The 20,011-nt window shown below is 41.0% G+C and overlaps 1 protein-coding gene across 1 annotated transcript; it reads right to left on the minus strand.

Moving 5' to 3' along the window:
* Window positions 1–973: 973 nt before the first annotated feature.
* ABCG5 (ATP binding cassette subfamily G member 5) lies at window positions 974–19,680 on the minus strand. The gene is made up of 13 exons (XM_075707430.1): window positions 19,553–19,680; window positions 18,794–18,915; window positions 18,197–18,333; window positions 17,873–17,971; window positions 16,775–16,907; window positions 15,079–15,218; window positions 13,811–13,940; window positions 10,986–11,199; window positions 10,495–10,700; window positions 9,454–9,592; window positions 6,414–6,599; window positions 4,606–4,724; window positions 974–1,164 (listed from the first exon to the last, which is right to left on the minus strand). The coding sequence occupies exons 1-13, from the start codon at window positions 19,678–19,680 to the stop codon at window positions 974–976; spliced, it is 1,944 nt and encodes a 647-aa protein (XP_075563545.1).
* Window positions 19,681–20,011: the final 331 nt, after the last annotated feature.

Consider the following 20,011-nt stretch of genomic DNA (forward strand, 5'->3'; position numbering starts at 1 on the left):
ACTTACCTCCTTGATGAAATCTCTAGCTATCCCTCTGTAATAAATAATTTCTTCACTCAACATGCAAAGTTAGTTATAAAATTTAGGAATTCTGTGTCTGTTAGGCGTTCAATTTTGAGGGGTACTTACATTGATTAAATGGATAAATTAGACTCCTTGGCATGTTAGTGAGCCCATGAGAATAATTTCCAAAGATGCAAACTATGTTGCTTCCAGGAACTGGCAAACAACTTCTTTTTTTTTTTTTTTTTTCCCCCCCAGCTAAAATTGACATTTAATTAACACACAAAAATTTGTTCTAGTAATTCACAAACTGCTTCCGAAACAAGATTTAGAACTTGATAATGAAAAGAAGGAACAGACATAAATAACATAATTGTCTTCTTGGATTTGTGATCATTTACAAGACAAAAACATGTTCGGTAACTTTTATATTGCTTAAAGATCCTTGGTAAAGCATGCATCAGATTAAAGTGGAGTTGTTTTCTTGATTCTGTCTTTATTTACACATATTTGGTTTGTTGTGTTTCTACAAATCCCCAAAATGGTATCAAAACAAAGCATAGGAGTTAAAAATACAAGATTTACTAGCAGTTACACCTCTCTGCTTATTGGTAATGGTTAAAAACCAAAATAGTGTGAAAAAGATTACAGCACCATCAATACATTGCTAAAAATTGACAGCAACAGCTGACTAAATTAAATTCAAAAAGTTCTTTAAAACGTGTAGTACTGTTGATTATGGCTGATTTGGGAGTGGGGTGGGAATACCAATAGCAGGAAGCCATCCACACCCTTAAGAGAACATTTTTTTTCAAGATGGAAAACATCCAGTTAGAAACAAACGTGAGAAGATGAATGTGTTTCTTTAGGTATAGTCACTTAAATTATATCTAAAAATCCATGAACTTAAGCCTTCAACCATAATCAAGTTAAAAGTGTATTATTAGACATTGTTAGCTCTGCTACTTTTTTATTGCTTGCTAATAATTCTGTCTCTTATTTTGAAGCTCAGAATTGCTATGATGGCAAGTCCTGGTAGAAAAGCATAGAGTATTAAGAAATTGGTTGTGAACTGGGACAATGCACCAGGAAAGTTTTTTTCAATGAACTGAATGCCATGAGAGAAAATACACGCAGCATTAATTGCAGTGGAACTGTTGGCTCCACCTGTCAAAAGAAAAAATTAATTTCTTTAGTAGGTGACTCAGTAAAATTAAAACTCAGGCTTCAGTATCTAGCTCATACATTTAATATACCTAGCCCTAATGTTATTTTAATGATGAACTATACCCATGGCAATATTTCCCATCATTTTGGAATAAGAACAGACAAGCCATATGTTTCTGCAGTTAATCTGTGCCATATTTTTTTGAAGGGAAGAATAAAGGGTCACTAGGAGCCTTCTATTCTATTCATGCCAAACAAAAGCAGATTTGTGGCTTTTCAGACACATGATCTGGAGGGGCCTCAAGAAGCAAGTTGCTCAATGTGGTAGGCTTACAGTGGTCATATTTGTTGAGTGCTTCCAAAATTCAAGAAATGGAGACTGTCTGAAGGGTGTGTTAAAAATCAGCTGGTTATTATTATTACCAAAGTCATGGATTCATTTTCTAACATTTGCCATCTACACTCTTGTAATAAAGAGGGATAGGAGAGATTAACGGATAAAGAATATATAGCCTTGGAGAGGAGCACAGACACCTGGCTACAAAGCCCAAAATATCTTAGGGTAGGTCCAAACCTGTAAGTTTTACCCCCATTGATGGATGTTAGCCACTAACCCTGCCAACCTGATTGATTCTAATGTTTTGCCAGTTATCTGGCTCACAGCCTGACAGATTCAAGCTGCTCAATATATGCCGTGGTCACACACTTGAACTGAAGCCTCCCTAGTATGAGAGGAAACATCTGGTCAGGTGTTACCTGTCAGTGCTCCCTGCACTGATATTTGATCTTACATCATGCAATTCTATTGATCTTCTATTTGTGTAACACTGCTCCAATAAGCATACATCAGGCTGCAAAGTTTGCCTTCCAAAATGCCCCCAAAGGGGGGATAAAAGAACAGGTGAAGAAGAGAAAGATGAAAAACTGGAAGAATGAGAAATGGTTGAAAAAGGGAGTCAAATTTTTGTCTAGGTGGCAGAGCCAACGAGGAGAGGTGCTATGCTGGACCTTGTTCTCACCAACGAGGAGGGGCTGGTAGGGAACATGGAGCTCAAATGCAGCCTTGGCTGCAGTGACCATGAAATGGTGGAGTTCAAGATCCTTAGGACACTGAGGTGCGAACACAGCAAGCTCCCTACCCTGGACTTCAGGAGAGCAGAATTTGGCCTCTTCAGGGATCTGCTTGGTAGAGTACCGTGGGATAAAGCCCTGCAAGGAAGAGGCGCCCAAGAAAGCTGGTTAATATTCAAGGATCACCTCCTCCAAGCTCAGGAGCGATGCATCCCAACAAAGAGGAGGTCAGGTAGAAACACCAGGAGGCCTGCATGGATGAACAAGGAGTTCCTGGACAAACTCAAAGACAAAAAGGAAACCTACAGAGGGCAGGAGCAAGGACAGGTAGCCTGGGAGGAATACAGAGAAATTGTCCAAGCAGCCAGAGATCAGGTTACGAAAGCTAAAGCCCTGATAGAATTAAATGTGGCCAGGGACGTCAAGGGCAACAAAAAAAGCTTCTATAGGTACGTCGGTGATAAAAGGAAGACTAGGGAAAATGTGGGCCCTCTCCAAAAGGAAACAGGAGGCCTGGTTACCTGGGGTATGGAGAAGGCTGAGGTACTCAATGACTTTTTTGCCTCAGTCTTCACCAACAAGTGCTCAGGCCACACTGCCCAAGTCACAGAAGGCAAAGGCAGGGACTGGGAGAATGAAGAACTGCCCACTCACTGTAGGAGAAGGTCAGGTTCAAGACCATCTAAGGAACCAGAAGGTGTACAAGTCCATGGGACCTGATGAGATGCATCCATGGGCCCTGAGGGAACCGGTGGGTGAAGTTGCTCAGCCACTATCCATCATATTAGAGAAGTCATGGCAGTCCGGTGAAGTTCCCACTGACTGGAAAAGACGAAACATAACCCCCATTTTTAAAAAGGGAAAAAAGGAGGACCTGGGGAACTACAGGCCAGTCAGTCTCACCTCTGTGCCCAGGAAGATCATGGAGCAGATCCTCCTGCAAACTATGGTAAGGCACAGGTAAAATAAGGAGGTCATTGGTGACAGCCAACATGGCTTCGCTAAGGGCATGTCGTACCTGACAAATTTGGTGGCCGCCTACAGCAGGGTGACAGTGTTGGTGGATAAGGGAAGAGCAACTGACATCACCTACCTGGACCTGTGCAAAGCATTTGACACTGTCCCACACAACATTCTTGTCTCTAAATTGGAGAGACATGGATTTGATGGATGGACCACTTGGTGGATAACGAATTGGCTGGATGGTCACACTCGGAGTTGCAGTCAACAGCTCGATGTCCAAGTGGAGACCAGTGATGAGTGGTGTTCCTCAGGGGTCGCTGTTGGGACTGGCACTGTTTAACACCTTTGTTGGTGATGTGGACAGTGGGACTGAGCGCCCCCTCAGCAAGTTTGCGACACCACCAAGCTGTGTGGTGCCATCGACACACTGGAGGGAAGGGATGCCATCCAGAGGGACCTTGACGGGCTTGAGAGGTGGGCCCGTGCGAACCTCATGAAGTTCAACAAGGCCAAGTGCAAGGTCCTGCACATGGGTTGGGGCAATCCCAAGCACAAATACAGGCTAGGTGGAGAATGGACTGAGAGCAGCCTGAGGAGGAGGACTTGGGGGTGTTGGTTGGTGAGAAGCTCAGCACAACCTGGCAATGTGTGCTCGCAGCCCAGAAAGCCAATTGTATCCTGGGCTGCATCAAAAGAAGCGTGGCCAGCAGGTTGAGGGAGGTGATTCTCGCCCTCCACTCCATTCTCATGAGACCCCACCTGGAGTACTGCATCCAGCTCTGGGGCTCCCAACATAAGAAGGACCTGTTGGAGCAGGTCCAGAGGAGGGCCACAAAGATGATCTGAGGGCTGGAGCACCTCTCCTATGAGGCCAGGCTGAGAGTTGGGGTTGTTCAGCCTGGAGAAGAGAAGGCTCCAGGGAGACCTTATAGCAGCCTTCTCTTACAAAAAAGCTGGAGGACTTTTTAGAAGGGCATGTAGTGACAGGACAAGGGGTAATGGCTTTAAATGGAAAGAGGGCAGATTTAGAGTAGATACAAGGAAGACATTCTTCACTATGAGGGTGGTGAGGCACTGGAACAGGTTGTCCAGAGAAGTTGTGGACGTTTCCTGGAAGCATTCAAAGCCAGGCTGGATGGGGCTTTGAGCAACCTGGTCTAGTGGAAGCTGTCCCTGCCCATGGCAGGGGGGCTGGAACTAGATGATCTATAAGGTCCTTTCCAACCCAAACCATTCTGATTCTATGATATGGTGCTATAGTACATCTTTACTAACTAATAAGCTTTTTTAAAAGAGTTATCTCGAACTTATCAAGATAATTTTATTCCATGTAGAAGGGAAATAAAATCTCCTGAAAATTATTTACAATGGATTTAAAGGCCTTTTTTTTTTTTTTAAAACACTTACCACATGTGAAGTTTAAGCCATAAAATTCATTGACTGTAAGAACCTCACTGCTGTATTTTTGAAAGGTAAGATAACCAAGTATTTTAAAAGGTGTTGGCATTTCTTCGATGCTCCTGAAGGAAACAAAGAAATTAAATTGGCTTTTGCTACATTCCAAGAGCCAATTCTACCCCAAATTAAAACAAGCTCTCATCTTTGGCCGCAGCCTGTTACAGAAACAGTTCTTGGCTGTAAATACAGGGTTTTCAAACATAAAGTCCATTTTAGTGCTAAATGAGGACACAACTATGAAGGCTATCTCTGACTTTGGTACTGTGTCATAATGTTCAGCCCTGACTTTTTTATGGACAGTCACAAATAATTTTATGAAGTTTTTTTTAAGTTCACATTGCAGTGATAAACTGAAAATGACAAGACCCAAGATAAACCTTAGTTGCAAAAACGTGTTGCTTCCAAAGTAAGAAACCACCACCCCCTCACTCCATCTTCAGAACCAAAAAAGACTGAATATCAATTCATCCGAACAGTAATAGCAATACAAAAATGAAGCAAAGAATAAAGAGAAGAGAAAGAGTATGAAAATTTTGAAATCACATTATTCAACAAGACTGGACAATTTCTGCACCTAAAATACTGTGAGAATTTATAATTAAACAAACAAATGAACAGGAAAAAAACGCAACCCAAGTCTCAATGCTGTTTTTAATATCCTTCATTGCCTATGAAGTTTAATCATCAAAGAGATTCACAATATTAATTAGTAATGTCTCTACTGTAAAATAAGGTTAGAAACCGCTCTAATACTTTTTTTAAAGTTATCATTAAGGCATTAGACTATGGTAGCAGGAATAACTGTCTTGTCACTATAAACATACATCTTCCTGAAATTAGGCAAGGACCAAATTAATTAGATATGAACTTAGTCTTATTTAATAAGCAAGTATTAGCTGAAATCTACTTTGAAGAGACAAAGCATCATCAGCTTTGTGAAGACTCATATGCTTTTCTTGAGGACAACTTCATGTCATCTTTTCTTAGGCTTACTTCATTTTCATTGGAAAGATCTCAGGTGAGCATACCATATTTTCTCAACAGCTCAAGAAAACTTTTTGACAATTTATTACGATATGTTTCTCAAAAAAACAGTGATTTCAGTATTGACAAACACAAGAGGAAAACTGTTCAAAGTTCATGCAGTTACAATGCAAAAATATTTATTTGCATAGTAATAGAGCAAGTGGATCAGAATTTTCCTGCATGTTTACTAAACTATTATTTTTATATAGTTAAGTCTGCACAGATAGAAGAAACGTCTGGAAAGTTTAATGACTAAACTGACAAATAACACAAGATAGTTGAGAACAACTTTTTTTAAAAATCATCATTCCTAGTGTTTAATACCTGTTCCAGCAGTTACTAAAAGTTGTAAGACTTTTTTTTTTTTTTTTTTTTTGGTAGAATCTCTAATGAGGACAGCATTTCATGTGATAATATCAGCATAAGTAAAAACTCAGCTGAGCTGATAGATATTAATTTCTCAGTTTTATCTTCAATTTATTTGCAAAAAGTTAAAAAAAGTTAATATCTTTGATGATATCTAAAGTTATTAAGTGTCTTTTTGTGTGTTCAGTACAAGGTCTAACATGATTAGGCAGTTCTACCTCTGAAGGGTAACAGCTGCACTTTCTTTCCATTGCCAGCTGTGCATTACTGTGTTTCAGCAATACAGGCTCTTCACGAAACTCTTCTATAGGTAGATTATATTAACATTAACACCATAATGAACTAAAACTTCTTCCTACCTTACTAGTCCCGTTCCCACTATCACACCTGCTGAATTAAGTAGCACCACTCCGCTCTGGACTATATTTGGGTTTTGAACCACGCCAAGTATAACAAGTGTTAGTAGTTCACCAATTACATGAGACGCTAAGACAACAGCAAAGAAAATTCCAAATCTGGAAGCATCGGGATACAACCCTGCAGTCCTATACAAAAATGAGCAAAAGAACAATTAAAAAAACAGTGTTTGGGTACTGAAGCTTTTCTTTTTGTTTTTATTTTTTGCAATTACAGCTCATTAAGTGAACAGGTTATGCCTTAACCCTTAATATGTTGTTTGGAGCCTTAACATAAAGGACATCCACTTAATACCGAGACGTGAGTGCAGATATATTAGGACTTCTCCATCTAGGTTAAAGAGGGCTATGCAAAGACGTAATTGTAGCAGAAATCCATGGTGTTTCAGGATAACCACTGTGGCTCTTACAATCCCTTAAACTGACATCCTCCTCCTTTTAGAGTCTATGCAGTGGGAGTTATTTATGTAAGTCACATATTTCAAGAACGTCTTTATGCAGATAATTAACAGATGGAATTTTGCACTTCTGATACTGTGTGTGCGAATGTAAAAATGGATATACTCGATTAAATGGAAGGCTAGTCGAATTCACCACCCATGTAATTCATCCAAATGCAATTTCCTCCATACTCCTGCACTCTTGAATACAACCTGCTGTTCCCAGCTTTTCCCTAGTTCACCTGAGGAAAAAAAGTCCCGTTCCCTCCCCCCAACCTGTACTAAAGATTAAAAAGTTAAGAGAGGCCAGCAATTGCTTGGCAAACTTAATTCAGCCTTATAGTGTATATGACAGATGACAAAATCTTTTATTACATGGCGACATATTACTCCTTTCCCAAAATACCTCATACAAAACTTGCCGCACGCTAGGTACAGACTGTGTGCTTTGCTTAGTGAACAAGCAGCTATTCAACATTTTATTTTCTTTTTCATTGCCCAGTACAAGGCCCTATGTCTTCTTTTTCCATCCACTATGTTCGAACATGGTCTTAAAATAGAAGTACTAATTTTCTTACAGGTTTCCTGTAGCATTTTTTGCATGTAATACCAAAACAATCTCTATTATAAATAGATGGCTGAACATCGACTTCAAGTATTAAACATTCAACGAGCTAGCAGGCATTTAACAACCTTCAATCACAGATTGGTGCAGAAGAAACAGCTCTCCAAAGTCCTAGCGTAAAAGTATCACCTTCTCTGAAGTGCTCTAATACTTTACATAGAGCTATGTAGATACAGACTAGTAAATCTGGGGTAGGAATAGAAAGAGAAGAAAGCCTAAAAGAGAAGAAAAAAACCAACTCAGAAGAGAGAATATTACAGCAACAGAATGGTAGGAGAATATTAAACCATTAGAACACTTCCCAGAGGTATCTTTAGCTAGGAAAATCTGCATAAACAGAGTACATTGACTTGATTGCAAAAGCGGCTGTATTTGTTCTTGGCCAGAGCTGCCTTGTGTCTGATCAGGTAAGAGTTCGGGTCTGCCTGACCCAAACTGTCCGACCCTACAAACACAAACTCTGAGAGAGATGCCTTGTAAGAACACATACCAGAGGCTACCAAAGCCTCTCTAAAAGTTGGCCCATTGAGGAAAGTTTAGTCCTGCATAGATATTATCTTCAAAATTTCATAGAGAAACTGCTTGCCCTAAAAGGTCTAAGGGCACTATGAAATCACTCTGACACATCATCAGTGGCTTCTAAACAACCACAAGATAGCGAAGATATGCAGAGGCTAGTATCTATAAATATTATCCATTAACCGGAACAATACCCTTTATTGTTGATGGTGTTTGAAGCTACCAAAGCACAAGGGCAAAGTCTCTTGCCCATACAAATTTCCTGTTTGTTAAGGAGTGAGCATGACAAACAGCGGCTCGTAATCTTCAGGAGCTCCACAAACTTTCCCTCATTGAGCCAGAGAAGGTGCTTTCCAAATGGCTGCCTTCTCGGCAACCAGCTCACTAGCAGGCAGAAATGGAAGGGCTCTGGTGAGCACAGTGCATCTTCTAAAAGCTTAGTGGGAGGAGGAGTAATTTCTGTCTTGTCTGTGAAAAAGGAATTCTCGGGGAGCACTGCCTGAAGCAGGCAGCACTGACAGCTTGCAGAAATAAAAGCCCAGGTAGCTGAGGGGATAAAGAGAAAGATGGCCTTGCTTGAACAAAACTCTAGCGCACCACACACCACTCCTTTCATAATCAGGAAAACAAAAAACCCAGAAAAAGCATGAAGGACAGAAATTGGTCCTCATTACGTTGCTATTCGCTTACACCAGCAGCCATGGACTGTATTAAGTTAAGAATAAGCAAGTGGAAGGTGGGGAATCAATGGAACAGAAATGAAGAAGAGCAGACCATACAGGTCTGATAGATAGATAGATAAGGCAATGAACAGATGAAATATTTCCTCATCCCATTCTGAGGTACTACTTCACAATGATGCAAGGAAATGAATGTACTGAGGGGAAAAAAGCAAGCTTTACAATCAAACCCTTTCTCCCACTATCAGAAATCCACTTTAGTGCCTTTCTCTGGAGAGTAGAGGAGAGGGATCCAGATCTGATTACTTCGATATGCTGTAGCTAAACCCCAAATGTCCCAGGAAATATGAAGCTTTGTTACTGTCACATACCTACTGTTCTCTTCCTCACTTTTTTTTCCCCATCTTATTTCCTATCTTTCTAAATGTAATGTAAAATGACACTTCCTGCTTTTGGAATGACACAAGAATGATAAATGTCCCAGGCCCATTAAAACTTCCCAAGTTACCTAGAGAACTGGTAACTTACTCACTCACTCAGTGTTTTAGCGTTGCCTGAAAGAGAAGGGTTAAGATTGTGTCATCTTCCCTTAAGCTTTCTCTGTAATCATTCTGAGAGACAGTAGCAGGAAGACATGCCAGGAGGCTTGTTGCTGACATGGGAATTGAAACTGATAACAAAAAGAAAGTAACAATCCAAGACATGGTACAAGTGCTTACCAGTATATAAAGGTGCTGAAAATTGCCACGCTGATGACACTGAAGGGCAGGAAATGTACTATATAAGCTAAAAGCATTTGCCAGTTCTTATACAAGCCATCTTTACTTTCTTGGTCGCTGATAGCGCGTAAAGGTGGAACTAGATTAAATACATAAGAAATAAATTAAAACACCATTGAATAAAGAGACCAAGACTTGTTGCTAGCAAAAATGACCTGAAGCACAGAGACAACTTTGAGAATATATCAGAAACATTCTGTCTAAACCAGTCTGATCACTTTTGCCCCCACTATAAATGCAAAACATGCTCCCCGCAGATTGTAAACGTTGGTAAGTTTAACGAAAGACGCCTAACTGGGCAGCATGCAGGACAGCTTTCTCTTTTTGCAGATACAAATTAAAGACATGAAAAAACTGCCATCACTGGATAATTTCTTGAGGTGCTCTGATCCCAAGGTGATGACAGCAGTGTGATGTTCCGTACATGAGCAGAAGAGTTTTTAGGGCTGTAAACAGCAAATACTGTTGGTCTTTGTATGGCAGCTGTAAGAGAAACACCCTCTAAGAAAAAATGTAATCATCACATAATACTCTTAAATCTAATTATCCTTAATTGCTGCCAAAGCTAGTTTGTACTTCTATCCTTTCCATGTCTTTGGTTTTGATCTCATTTCAGGTGTTAACTACAGACCTAGACTTTCTCCTGCCTTTATAATGCTACATGCAGGCAAGTTAAGGTCTCTTGCACAGTTCAGAATAACGCCTCCATACACCAGCCAGCTGCAAAAAGTGAGAGGCAGGGATCAGGGCAAATGCCTTCATCAAATGCAGTGAACCCAGAGCCCCTCTGATGGGCTAACCTTCTGTGGTGCGAAGCTTCCCGTTGCTTCGCCTTTGAATTTCATGCTTCTGTATCAGCTCTGACATTACCTAAAACTGTTAAGATCTTTTAAATGACTACCTTCAAAAAAGACTTTTTCCTATTTATGAAATAGTGGCAGCAATACCTGCTGTTGCACATAATACAAGACAGAAACTCACAAAGGGCAACAGCATTGAGCATCCCTGTGTAGGGGGGGGCACTCACGCACTGATAGATAAGCCCCACACGGTCCTGCACAGCTCCTTTTACCAGGTCGTTCCTTAGTCTAAGAAGGAAAAATGCTACAAACAAGCCAAATAACAGATTCTGGAGGAGGCGCATGATGATGCCCATCTTATCTCTGGAGAAGTTTCTTGTTGTCCTCCTGATAATGAAACAAAACAATAAGAATATACTTGTTAGCTATGACTGACCACATGTTGGTAGGGTATTTAGCTTTGAACAAATCTTACACATACAGCATCCACAAAAATGTAATATATTAAAAAAGACAGAGACAGATTCTATGTACAGTAGAAGACCAAAATAACCAAGAAAGTGCATTTATATATTTGGGGGTGGGGGGGTGGGATGGGTGGAGAAAACCCAAAAGATTAGTGGATAAGAAAAAAGATTTTTCTTAAAAAAAGGGGAGAGAAAAAAGTCTTACCGTAAAAGAATCCATAATTTGTAAAAGGCACTGGGTGAGTCTTTGTTTTTGAATGGTATTGGTGGCCGCTCTTTCATACACTTTGTTCTTTCAATGGCTGCCAGTACTTTGCTAAAGATCTCTGAGTTTTTGTAGGCTGATACAATTACCTGAACCCTACTGTAGGTTTTGAGTTCACGTTCCTTGCTTCGGGTGTCCACGGATGTCAGATCCACTGAAAATTTACAAAGTGTTTACTATATATACACATCACTTTCCCTTCATACTTCTTGCCCCCTTGCAACTAACCTTTCCTTGTCTCTGTCCTAAAATCCACAAAGAAGAAAAGGTCGGTTAGAAGCAGCTTGAACAAATAGCTGTGCAGCTACAATAAATCTCTGTGTTTTGTGGCCTCTGTAGGACCCTGAAGTTCAAGTCCTTTATCTGGAAACAGAAGGACTGAGCGGTGTGTTGGTCAGACCTTTAGCATTCTCCTTGCAGAGCAACAGAGCTGTGCCACCAGTGAAGCGCTACTGCTGCCAAGAGCAAGACGGAGCACGAGCTGAGGATGAACACTGGTGAGGATGAAGAGATTACTTTCTGGTCATGTATTTCTCAGGTTTTTGGGCAAATGCTCAGACAGGGTCCCCGATTCCCCCTTGGTCTCTGCCTGCTCCTCCATAACCATTTTTCAGTTAGCCTGAGCTCATGCTGCAGAGACACTGTTCTCCTCTACTTGAGCTGTTACTGCATCTGTGCACTGGGTTTTATCCACCTCCTTCTCAGACCTAGTTCTGTTTTCATGTGAAGTCGGAGGATGTTCAGCAGGCCAAATTCCCCTAGCAGGCTCAGCCGAAGCTGAAGAAAATACTACTTACTGCTGTGGAACTTATGAAAGGGAAATACTTCACAGAGTTAATGTTCCTTTCTAATAAGTCCACCTATACCTGTTCCTGACACCAGCAGTTTACTGGTAGATGGGAACTTTGTGTGTGCTACTCGTACAAGTCATACAGATTCAGCAATTGTGCTAAAATGCATTAGAAATTTCCCTTTTTCCTAATAACAATGAATTATCTACACTTTCAAAAACTAGATTGTTGTTCTGATGAATAGCTGTTCTTACAGATTTTTATATTACTCTTCTACATCTGCTAAGATGTCTTTATCAGTTATTTATTCTTAAGGTTTCTGTCATCCTTAGATTTCAGTTTTCCAGTGTTAGGCTCAACTTCAAAATACAAATTGAACAAGAGAAAAGGAGCCCTTGTCCAAGATTCTTAATTTGTCCTCAAAACCTGAATTAAGCTTATGAATACTTCCCTCATGTTCTGAAAGCTAGAATGCAGCAGAATTGTCTTTAATGGCAAACATATCCAAAATGAAGTCATCGCTTTTGTACATATGAACATACAAAATGCAGACATGCTTTTTACAACTTGGCCAGTGTGACTTGCTGAAAGTCACACACAAAATAAATGGCAAGCAGGCGTGTTTTAAAAAATAGTAACACCGACTAGTCACTAGACCAAATAGCTAATGCCTACCATGTGTTTGTACTTTTTATACAAACACAACATGTAACATTTCAGTAATATATTGGACACTCAATACATAGGATCTATTTTCCTCAGCTGTTGGTGTAAATGATATCAGAATCCATCCTTTCATTCACATCAAATCACACAAAAAATACAAACTACCAATTTTCCAGAGACTAAATATTCTGATGATTCTTCGCTCTAAACTGTATTTTTTCCTTTTCTCATCACATTCAAACATTGACATTTGAAGAATGCAGTACTCTCTTTACCAAGCTTTTAAAAAGTGAGTCTAAATCTCAAATCATCTGTGCTTTTCAAGACTATTCAAATTCACTACGACAAAATTATCCTCACTGTCAGACCAGTATTTTCAGCTTCATGTCAACAACTATCCTCTCTTCTCTCTGAGTTTAGGATGCTACCTAGACAATAGAAAAACACTGCCTCCTCTGAAAGTGCCATGTTTCAGAATACAGCTTTTTGGATTGGTCAAGTTCCCTGGTTAATGCTCAGCTAATGTCATCAGAAATCAACCTACATACCAGATCAAAAAAGATAGGTAGATAGATAGATACACACACACACATATGTATGTACATATATACACACAAACACATATACATGTTCTTCAAACGTGTATCTGCATGGATCAGGCACATAGATGTCCTGCAGCAAAACCAAGGTTCATTTCCAAAATCTCATGCTGACGCTTTATTTCATCCTGACTTGGTAAAAAAAAGTACTCTTCAGCTTTTGCCAACAGCTTGCTATCATCATCTCCTGAAGCATCTATATGTTCTGCTCCACTAGCTCACCCTGGTATTAGCAAGTCCCCAAACTTTCTGAAACCTCAAATTGTGAATCTCTGGAAATTGATGCCTCAGTCATCCTGTATTTATTCTACATCTTTCCCTTCAGGCACCAACTGTCTTCACTTGCTTGGCATCACAGAAGTCCATAAGAGCATGAGACTTTCCAGTTCGGGGGTCAAATTGATTCTCCAGTGTCCAGTGGATGGCCATAGGGAGATGCCATCAGGAATCCACAGGTTTCATGAAGCTGAGATTCCTTTTTTATTGGTAGTTTACTCCTTTCTGCTGTGTTTCAGGCCTACTGCAAAATTCTGCTTTATGGAGTCAGTGAAGGTTACATGGGCCCAGCTCTTTCTCATCTCTAAGCTGAGCACAAAGTTTGGAAAGAATTCAAAAGCATTATGTCTGGAAGAACTTTAATTTGGGGAAAAAAACCTTGTTTGTCTAAAGGAAACCCATATTGTTACTAAAACAACTTAGACAAACTTACCGTAGAAGTCAAAAGGATTTGATTGCTCAGGACAAGAATAGCCACAGTTGCTAAAAAATGTAATCATTTCCACAGGGTTCCCACAGAAAACCAGTTCTCCAAAGCTCATGATGGCTATTTTGTCAAATAACTGTGGGGAGCAAATTAGTATGTCAGCCATACATGGCAAGAAGCAGCACATTAATTCTTGAGTACAGCTACTGTCTTGGTAATAAAAACGCTTTGACAGAAAAACAGTTTTGACACGTTCAAACTTCCTTTGTCCTTTCCATCGCTCCTCTCAGTGGTTATGCAAGATGACATATCTGTAAGCTCTTAAAACTAGTGGCCCTCAAAACTGTCAGCGACAGCAGCACACAGAGGTAATCCACAAACAGAAATGAGAGCTGTGGACTTCTGTCTTCACTTCTAATGCACCTTCACTTACTGACAGACCTCCTTCGGTGCTTAATAGCCTCAGTCTGTGAAACTCCCAAATTGTTGGGAAGATTATCCTGAAGTGCTTAAGGACTTTCACAGCAGTGCTCTTCAGGTGAACATCTGCCGGGGCAGGGTTCCCAGCAGTGACTGACCCATATTCCCAAGGCACCAGGACTGCTTTCAGTCCAGAAAACCACTGTCACTCCCCTCCAGCTTCGTGACTGCTTACACTCAATTCAGTCAGCAAGGGAAGAGGTGCCTCGCGTTCATGTGGTGGGTGGCGGATGTGTCAGAAGAGCAAAGTGCGAAATAGTAAAATGGGAAGGGAGAAATGCTCTCCCCAGCACATGCCCTGCAAGGCAGGCCAGCCCCACCACATGACCAAGGTGTACCCACATCACTTGACACAAAGAGGAAAAAAGATGAGCTGGGTTTTTTTTTTCCCTTTCCATTCCAAATCATGGATTTATCTGTCTCCAGTTGCAAGTGTTACTGAAATATGAATATGTAAAAGATAAATAAAGTGCTAGTTTTTACAGTGCCTGCACATATGGGGGATTTACATGGCTTCTCCCAGTGTTTTTGATTTGGGTAGCTGTGTAACACAAAGGTTAGGCACACAGTCAGCGTGCACAGTATTGTCACAGGGCAATATGTGTCCCAAAGTGCCCTGTGACTGGCAGAAGGCCAGAGCTGTAAAGTTCAAGACAAGCATGTATTTATGCGGGGGGGGAAGGCAGAGAGCCATTGAAAGCAACTACACTGGGTCTTGCACTTTTATCCTGAAAAGAACCTAGGTACTAAAAAGCCTGATAAAAAGAAGCAAATTATGAGTAGGCATCATTTACCCTGAAGAGTTCTGAGCGAGGCTGATGAATCGTAATGATCACAATCCTGCCTCTGTGTGCAAGCTCTGAGAGCAGTGAGACAATCTGGTTTGCAGTCAGGCAGTCCAGCCCTGTTGTTGGTTCATCAAGTAGCATGACCTCTGTGAAATGACAAGGAATAGCATTAAAACTCAGGTAAATGGGGAGCAAATGTTATAGCTTCTGCCTTTGAAACTAATTTGGCAAATAGTGTAGAAATTACTTTACATGTAAAGTTCCACGTGTAAAGCAAAGTACACATAGATATTGCCCTGATGTGATCTTTCAGTTTTAGTTAGCTTCAGTGGTTCCATTTCAATGACTAGGAATAAGGACATAAAAAACTACTGCAGGATCAGAGCATAATCTTTTTTTATTTTCCTAAGTTCAGGTGAAATCTGAAAATTGATGTATACATCTGCTTCTAAGAACAGTAATGATAAGTTTCAGGATGTACACAAATGTAAATATAACTGACATAATTATCTAGAAGTTATAATCTGAATTAAATCCATATATACACACAGAATTTGTTATGAACAAATTAAGAGTTGTTAAAATACAGCATATATAATTCCATAGATGAAAGGTAGGGGTTTTTTACTGTATTTTCTTCATGATTACATCGCACATGGAAGGGTAAAGGTTACAATCAAATCCATTATTTTTACAGAGATGAGACGTAGCACTGAAGAGGGCAGTTCAACCTTGATCAGGATAAGGGGAGAGGAGAACTTTCTCTATAGGTTTATCTACACAGAATTACTTTATGTTTACTGTAGAGTTTAGTGAACTTACTGAGCAATAACTACACCAAATGAACTCTCCAGGTGTCACCAGTAGCACACAGTATCTGTGACATACCTCACTTGGCTATTTAAATGCTCCTTCCTGCCTGGTATGCAGTCCTAGCACACCTACACTGCTACAGGGACTCCAGAATCCAATAAATGTGTGCTATACATTCACCCAAAAAGATTCTGACACCTTTGAGAAACTATCTCAAAACCAACAAAATCTACAGTGCTGTTTGCTATAGCTAATCCTTCTAGTTACTCTGCTTTGATTTTCATTCATTGGATTTTTTTTTTCTTCACAGTAAATCTACAACCACATATAGAAGTATGGTATTTATTCATCAATATCTGGTTTCTTATCAAGGGCAATGCAACATGCGGGCTATTGTACTTCTGAGCATTTACTCTGTTTTGTTTATGTCTTTTCCAAATGAGCAAATCTCATGTGCTTGACTACCTTTTCGGCTCTGGAATGTACATGGTGCTCACACATACATGGCTCAATGGCAGCTACTCCAAGGCTCAATGCTTGCATATGTATGGCTCTAATGCGCTCAAAAAACTATAAATTAGTGTGCCACAACCAACAATTCATACACAGGGAGGGCGAGCCCAGAAAGACTTAAATGGGCGGCTAAATGCAAGTCTAAACCTATGTTCAGTCCCTCGGATTTTAAAATTGTCTACTTTCCAAGATCAACTAATAGATTAATGGCAGACCTGAGTTACTGCTCATCCTTTTCTGTCATTACTAGACTACCTTTGCTGAATTACAGAATATAAATTCTTTTGTATTTTAAAGTGGTTTATGGAGGTCCATGGTGGGAGCACAAAGTGACACTGCTTTGTATAATTTTGAAAATCCATGCAGTGGTACTTACTGGGATCTTGTAATAGCTGGGCTGCAATTGAAACACGACGCCTCTCGCCCCCAGAAATTCCTACAAAAATACGGCTTCCAATTATTTTGTCAGCAATGTGGCTGAGACTCAGCTCAGCCATAACCGCATCTACCTGGAAAATAATTGCAATATAGAAAGACTAATAACAGTCCAACTCAGATACCTGTGTGCAAAATGAAAAAATGAAAGGGAAAAAAAAAGACATAATTTTAAGCTATGGCTTTCCCAATATGCCGCTTGCATCCATTCTACTTGGAAGGTATCTGGCCTCATTTCTATTTAACTAGTTTTAATATATTGTTTCAATTATTATTTTTTAAATTTCATTTTCATTTATTCTGAAACAAGTAGAATTTTATCTTCAGTTGACATTAAGAGATGAGGTGGGACTAGAAGTTAAGGTATGAAGCATAATGTGCTGGTCTGGCTTCCAAAATAGGGGAGCAGAAAGGCACATCAATTCTGGGGATGTATAAGATACTGAGTGGAAGATAGGTGAAGAGAAAAGACATTGAGCAAGAGCCTTTGGTCAAGAGTATCCAATCTTTACTCTCAACAGAGACCAAAAAGAGTCCTTTAATAGATCTGAAACACACCTATTTTATCAAGGAAGTAGCTTGTAAGGGGGGCTTATTAGACCAGTACTTTTCAGAGCTGTTCTGGGCAGTAAGAGCCATCCTACAGGAGCCAGAGTAGTGTCAGTCACCTCTGCTGTCCATGAGACTTGCCAGCACACATAGACCTAAACACCCCAAAGAACTGGGCTTCCCAGCTGGGGAAGGGGAACTAACAGTAGCAGCATCTCCTGCAGCAGTAACTGCTGCAGCTTTGGGCAGGAGAGTTTTGTCCCAGCATAATGGTGATCCCCTGGGGCATCAGCACAAGCCCCTTGCAGAGGCGGGGAGCACCAGAGAGCTTGTGTCGTCCTCCTCAGCGGGAGGATTTCTCCCCATTTGCAGTTTGAGGATTACAAAACCTTATAAACGTAAAACACAGCCATGGGTGGGAAATATTGCTGGTGAAGCCATTACATGACATCATGTCTGCCTTTCTGGTGGAAGATGATAAAATACAGACCTTCTTTTTGATGAAGTCGTCGGAGCATTTCTGAAGAGTTAGTAAAGCAGTGTAGGTCAGAGACTCTTGTATGGTGAGGAAGCTTAACAAAGTGTCACTCTGGGGAGAAAAAGGTGAAGAGGAAGAAGCAGTTAGTCCTGTAGTAATTAAGATCTTGCCCCTGCTCATACACTTTCATTCATTCATTCATACAATTTATTAACCTCTTTGTACCAAATTTACTAGTAAAATCACAGTCAGATTGCATTACTCCATTACACTAGGAACTTTACTTTCTTTACATGAGAGGAAGCACAGTGCACAAAAAAACCTGTAGAAATCAACCTGTGGCACATAAGAGAAGCAATCTCTAAACTCTTCCTTCTTCAGCTGATGCCCATTCACATACACTTCACCAAAGAAGTTGTCTTTATGTCCCAGTCTTCCTGATATTGCATCCAGAAGTGTTGTTTTCCCAGATCCTTTCAAACAAAAGAAATTAATCATGTGATGAGATGAATTTTATGATTTCAAGAACAGTAGCCTTGCTTGGATGGAGACGTATAAAAAGAATAAAGTATTTTTTTTCTCAGTAACATTAAAATAATAGATCCTGAAAATGCAGCTAGTTAAGGTGGAATAAATGGGAAACCTAGAATGTGTGTAAATTAGCATTTAATTCATAGAAATTCACACTTCATCGTGAAACATTTGGGTTTAGAAGTAACCTTATCTTTTATTGAAGTTATAACTGTTAGTTAGATGATGGAAGATTGAACTCTGAAAACCAAGTACCACATTTTTACAAAGCAAGGGTTAAAACCAGCTGCAATTTCATTATTTAAAACACAGAGCTCAGTCCACTCATACCATTCATACCACTGTGGAAGTCACCAGAATTAACTCTGATCTTATTTCTTTTAAAGTACTGGAACAACTTACCAGAATTTCCTAAAATCCCCATAATCTGGCCACTCTCTATGTGAAATGAAACATCCTTAAGTATTTGCCGGGTCCATTTTTTATGATATAGAGAAATGTTCCACCATGGGCCAACACGTTCTCTTGGAAAACAAACATCAAAAAAGATGAAATAGAGAAGATTTAAAAATTTTGCATAAACAAGTGAATGGTTTCTGGCTACTCGCATGCAGGATGGAAGACTGCAAGGATTTTAAAATATTGGGGGGGGGGGGGGGGAATCTCACCCCCAAGGCTTTAACTATTTAATTTCAGTATTATCTGGAAGACAAAACATAGTCTGAACAGATTTTTCACAATGACTGCTAGGAGACTTTCAGACTACAACCAAAAGGGAAAACTTGAACTGAGGCTTCATTTGTTGATGATGTTTGCCAGCCATTAATCCACCTGGCCGTTTTCTTAGGGCCTCACGTTATCCTTCTGGCAGCAGCAAGAAAGGCAGTGGGAAAGGGCACAATCTTTGGAAATCTCCTCTAAAGCATCTCCTTCAGAGACGCGTGAAGAAGAACTGGTGAACCCTCCGGAGGACAGACCAGCTCGGCCTCCCTCAGGCCATGTACCCTACCCCTGTGGCGGCCGGCCTGGCACCATCCCTCCTCCTTTACTGGGCTGAAGCCGAACTCAGCCCACCAGTCCCAGCCCCTCATCCCCTTAGTCCCCGGGGCCGGAGCAGCTCCTGGAGAGCAGGAGCTAACCGTGCCGCCTTCCCGGCCCTACCTGACAGTGTAGGAGACGCCCCGGACACTGATGCTGTCGGAGGGCTGCGCCATGGCCTTCACCGTGCCCGTCTGCCCACCACCGCCGCCGCCGCTCCTCTCTGGGGCGAGAGAGCCCCTGCCCGACATCCTCCGGTGCTGGGGCCCGGCAGGCTCCCTCCCTCAGGCTGCTGGCCAGCTGCCCGACGCTGCCACCACCATGCCTCCCCCGGCACTGGGCAGGGGCAGCTCCCCACTCTCGCCGGGTGGCAGCAGGTCGCTGCCCCCAGCGCTCGCCACCTGGGGAAGCGCCTGAAAGAAAATAGAGGGGCTCGCAGTTTGTTCTTTTTCCTGAGAACAACTGACAGGCGATCAGCTGAAGCCGCTATCTGATGTACCTTTAGCCCGAGCTGTTACTGCCCCAGAGGAGGGGAATATTTCCCCGTCCATGGGGTCATGCCAGCTGCAGAGACGCAGCGTG

Source organism: Pelecanus crispus, chromosome 3 (genome assembly GCF_030463565.1).
Source record: "Pelecanus crispus isolate bPelCri1 chromosome 3, bPelCri1.pri, whole genome shotgun sequence".
In the NCBI taxonomy this organism is placed as follows: domain Eukaryota; kingdom Metazoa; phylum Chordata; class Aves; order Pelecaniformes; family Pelecanidae; genus Pelecanus; species Pelecanus crispus.